The sequence below is a fragment of the Elephantulus edwardii genome, unplaced genomic scaffold (assembly GCF_000299155.1).
Source record: "Elephantulus edwardii isolate Elephantulus edwardi_28Jun2011 unplaced genomic scaffold, EleEdw1.0 scaffold00067, whole genome shotgun sequence".
Classification (NCBI taxonomy): Eukaryota; Metazoa; Chordata; class Mammalia; order Macroscelidea; family Macroscelididae; genus Elephantulus; species Elephantulus edwardii.
Window position 1 is genome coordinate 2375402 of NW_006399817.1, and position 5066 is coordinate 2380467.

General features: G+C 37.3%; 1 protein-coding gene across 1 annotated transcript in view; it reads right to left on the reverse strand.

The window, feature by feature from the left end:
* The window catches only part of STYK1 (serine/threonine/tyrosine kinase 1), a 33304-nt gene that overhangs the window by 20925 nt on the left and 7313 nt on the right, over nt 1-5066 (reverse strand). Inside the window, exon 4 of the mRNA XM_006888460.1 lies at nt 4116-4297. Within this exon, the coding sequence (XP_006888522.1) occupies nt 4116-4297 (182 nt within the window). The remainder of the gene's footprint in view (nt 1-4115; nt 4298-5066) is intronic.

Consider the following 5066-nt stretch of genomic DNA (forward strand, 5'->3'; position numbering starts at 1 on the left):
CTGGAGGGGAAGGGTGGGCAGGGATACAAGTGCAACAATGAATGAATGGAAATCCAAAGTCTCTGTAAACTTTCATTAAAATTAATAATAATAATAAATTAAAAATAGCTTTATAAAGTAGATTGAAAAGAAATTAAAACAGAAATACTTTGAAATAGAATTTTTTTTAAACTTAGAAAAGAATGTAAAAACATAGAGACGAAGGTTCAGAGACACCATAACAAATATGGAAAGTAAAATGATTCACTAGAGTGGAAAAACTATAAAGAATAGTGGATAAATAGCAGAATGAGGGAAGAACAGAGTAAAAGATAAGAAAGACATGTATATGCATAGGACTATCCATTGGAAGAATAAAGCAGAAATTTTGTTTTGTGACTGCTGCCTTCTGAAGATTATAGTGTAACAGAAATGTGTGAATAAGAATCACATTTTGTTGTTGTTATACACTCACGAGTCAGGACCAACTCAAAGCTGACCCTCCAGTATTTTTTTTCAGAGGCTGTAAATTGCACAGAATGAGACTGCCCATCTTTCTCCCATGAAGCAGCTGATATACTTGCATCACATGCCTTTGAGTTGGCAGTGCAGAATCATATAATCATATATAAACACATAGTGTCATGAACATGCATGTAGAGTACATGGAGAACACATGAAGCTGGAGGAAGAAAGTTTATTCAGGTTAGAGAGACTGAAAGTGTCTGATGAGATGTGAAGTTTGGGTAGGCAGTAACCATGCAAAGAAAGAAAAAGAAAGCTTAATATAACAGGAAGAGTTTGTGAAAATAATCAGAAATGGTAAATGTGCTTGTTTAGAGAAAATGAAAACGAATTCATTTGGGGCACAGAACAAGTCATGTATGACTTTCTGAAAGTTTTCAATCCCTAAGACTTTCATACACTCTTATTTACATCACAGGATAGAAGATATTACCAGGTCCTTTTTTCATGGAGAGTCAGAGTGTAATGATCAGCAAGTTGAGGAAGTCTAATTAATATTAAACTTGCCAATGAGCAAGTGAGAGTTAACCATGAAAATAGCACTTCAGAAAGAGAAACGCATAGAAAACTACAGAAATTATAAGTGGAAGGACTCATAATTAAGTCTGAAAATTTCTGCACACTTTAATTTTTAAAAATATGAGTTTGAAACACAAAACTTATGAAGTCAGTCCTGGTATACAAAAATTATGTTAAGAGTAAAACACATAAACAGTAACTACAGCAAAAAATTGCTGTTGTGTTCCGATGGCATAACAGCTATAATTATGTTGTTGTTATTACTATGTGCTGTCGAGTCACTTGCGACTCATAGCGATCCTATGTATAACAGCCCTAAACCCTGCTCTGTCTGGTGTCAATCTCACTGTCTCCGACACACCCATCCCAATTACCCCAGTCACTGAATCAATCTACCTCATAGAGGGTCTTCCCCTCCTGTTCTGTCCCTCCATCTTCCCAAACATGATGTCTCTCTCCAAAGACTGATCCCGCCTTGCCGCATGTCCAAAGTATGTCAGACGAAGCCCCCAGAATCCTTGCCTCCAAGGAGCTGCCCTGTTTAACCCTCTCAAGGATGAACCTGTTTGTTTTCTTAGCAGTCAATACTCTTCTCCAGCACCACAGCTCAAAGGCATCAATTCTCCTTCTATCCTCCCTAGTCATTGTCCAACTCTCTGATGCATAACAACTGATTGCAAAGACTATGGCCTGTATCGGGCACACCTTGGTCTCCAAAGTGACACCATTGCTCTTCAGCACTTTGGAGAGGTCCCTAATAGGAGACTTTCCCATCGCAATACATCTTTTAATTTCCTGGCTGCTGGTGCCAAGAGTGTTGACTGAGGAGCCAAGCAAACTAAAGTTGTTAACAATCTCAATCTCTTCCATCCTGATGCTCACCCATATTTAAAGTTAATATTACTCTTATTATAATGACTCAGAAAGCTCCATCTCAAAGAAGTACCAAATTTACATAACAAGTAGATGCAGCTAAAAGCTTATGTTATGAAGCTATGCCACATGACTGGAAGTCATTAGCCACAAAATGACATTTAAACTTAGATTATTTAAGACGAAATAAAATTTCAGCCACACTAGCCATTTTTCAAGTACGTAGTTAGCTGCTACCATATTCATGTGTGGCATCAAGATTGGAGGACGACTGATCAACAGCTTGTATTAGGCAAATGACACATTCTTGTTTGCTGAAAGTAAGTAAGACTTGAAGGACTTATTGCAGAAGATCAAAAACTACTGCCTTCCAGGATATGAACAGACACTTCACTGAAGAAGATATTCAGATGGCTAACAAGCACATGAAGAAATGTTCAAAATCCCTAGCTCTAAGAGAGATGCAAATTAAAACAACTATGAGATATCATCTCACCCAGGTCAGAATAGAAAATTTAACAGAAAATTTAACAAAATTTAACAGAACAGCAAATGCTGGCAAGGTTGTGGAGAAACTGTATCCCTTATTTACTGTTGGTGGGAGTGTAAAATGGTGCAACCACTGTGGAAGGCGGTATGGTGCTTTCTCAAAAAGTTACAAATAGAGATACCATTTGACCCAGCAATTCCACTACTGGGAATATACCCCAAAGAGACCATAACTGACATCTAAGTAGATATATGCACACCCATGTTTATCGCGGCTATGTTCACAATACCAAAGAGTTGGAAACAAACTAAGTGACCATCAACAAACGCATGGATAGAGAAGCTGTGGTATATTCACACAATGGAATACTATGCTGCATTGAAAAACAAGGAACTCATGCAATATCATTAAAAATGGGTGCCTCTGGAGGACATTATGCTGAGTGAAGTATCTCAGTCACAAAAGGACAAATACTACATGGTGCCACTGTTGTAAAACAGGACTGACCTTGGGGTTGGAGAGAGACTGAGAAATATGGGCTCAATAATGTATACTGCTTTGAAACAGTTGAGGTAGAAAATGGTTTAAAAGGGATATGTGATTAGGTATTTTTGTCATGACAGGAGTGTAGAGCGAAGGCTACATGGTGGAATGGACCTGGGGGAGCGTTTGTAAAACAATGAAAGAATTTGTCTTTTATTTTTCCAAGAGGGTAATGTACTAGGGGGAAGGGTTGGGAGGGAAGAAAAGTGCAACAATGAATGAATGGAAATCCAAAGTCTCTGTAAATTTTTACTGAAATTAATAATAAATTTAAAAAACAAACAACCACATAAAAACCCAACTACTGCCTTCAATATAGATTGTATCTCAAAGTCAAGAAAACAAAAATTGCATCAATAGGTAACATTATGATAGATGGAGAAAAGATCAAAGTTGTCAATGATTTAATGTTACTTGGATACACAATCAACATCCATGACGTTATCATACAATAAATTAAAATATGTGTTACACTGGAAAAAATTTGCTGTCAAGATGTCTTTAAAGTGCTAAAATTCAAGGATATCAGCATTTTTAATTTAAAAATTAAAGCATACTTAATCCTAGCCAGAGTATTTTCAGTTGTTTTGTATGGATCTGAAACCTCAACAATTACTAAGAAAGACCAAAGAAGTGAATTGTAGTGTTGGCAAAGAGTAATAAGTATACTAAGACTGTCAAAAGAACAAATAAATTTGTCTTGAAGGAAGCACAGAAAAGGCTGCTTCACAGAGGCAAGGATGGTGCAACTTTGCCTCATATACTTTGGACACGTTGGTAGAAGGCGCCAATCATTGGAAAGAGACATCATGCTGGCAAAAAGGAGACAATCTGAGAAAGCAGGAAAGCCCATCGAAGAGATGGGTTGAAATAGTGATTGATTGTAACCATGGGCTTGGGCATGGTGGAGATTGTGAGGATGATGCAGGAGAGGGCAAGGTTCTCATCTGTTACTCAGGGGGTCATTCTGAGTTGGAATGGACACCGTGGAACCTAATAAAACATGTTGAACAGAGCATATGTCGAATATTTCCATCATCTCAGAAATTACATTGGTCAGTGGTGCTCACACTTTTTATGTTAATAATATCTCTATATTTTGTCACTTACCAGGCTAATGGACTTGTTAATAGCTTATCAGTTAAGTTAAACCTTTCCTTCCTAACACATTCACCCTTTTGCTTACCCTGCGGCAAGTCCAGAGAAAGCTGAGCAGATCTCCTTGGGCCACATCTTCCAACACCATGTAGAGTGGCAGCTCTTCTGTGCAGCATCCTTCAAGGTGCACCAGGTTCTTATGCTTCCCCAAGTGCTGATAGAATTGGATTCTCCCTAAGAAATCTCGTACTTCATGTAGCTCAGCTGGCTCTGTGGAAGACAAATGAGCCAGAAGCAGTGAGTCGTTAGAGCATAGCTAATAAATAGGAGGCATGGAACAGTAAGCAACCTCTCAAGGGGCCACAAAAGTCTGAGTGTACACAAAGGGTTTGCACAAAGGGAACCAATTATAGTGCAAATGATTCTTTGTCAAATGTAGCATAGAATCATAGATCTTACCTATCTGCTAAACAGAGAAACATTATGGTAAAATTAAAATATTATCTTTGTTTAGGATGCTTGGTTAACATTTAACCATAGCCTTTTCTATGTATCCACTATTACTGATCCATATAATGAGAAATCGGGGAAAGTAATTAAAGAGTGATGAAAAAGAATGAACTTAAGAATCTATAAGAAACATTCAATATAAAGAACCCAGTTCTAGCAAAAAAAAATCACCTACTTTATGGTAGGCACTGTTCTCAGCATTAAAAACACAGACAAAGTCTATGAAAATTACTTTCTAAGTAGTAAAGAGAAAAAGTAGACAATAATAAATTATATGGCAAATATAGGAAAGAAATAGGAAGAAAAATAGGAAGAAGGATTGGCCAACCACTTCTGAAATAGCAGGCCTCTGCAAACCCTATTTATAAAAGAACACATGTAGATAACAGAAAGAGCAACTGAGGTTGAACTTTCAAGTATGCAAATACAAAGGAAGAGGAACAGTTGTAAGCAGACACTAGTGATTGGGACATGGAATGTGAGAACCATGAGTGTAAGAAAATTAGATATTGTTAAGGAAGAAATGGAA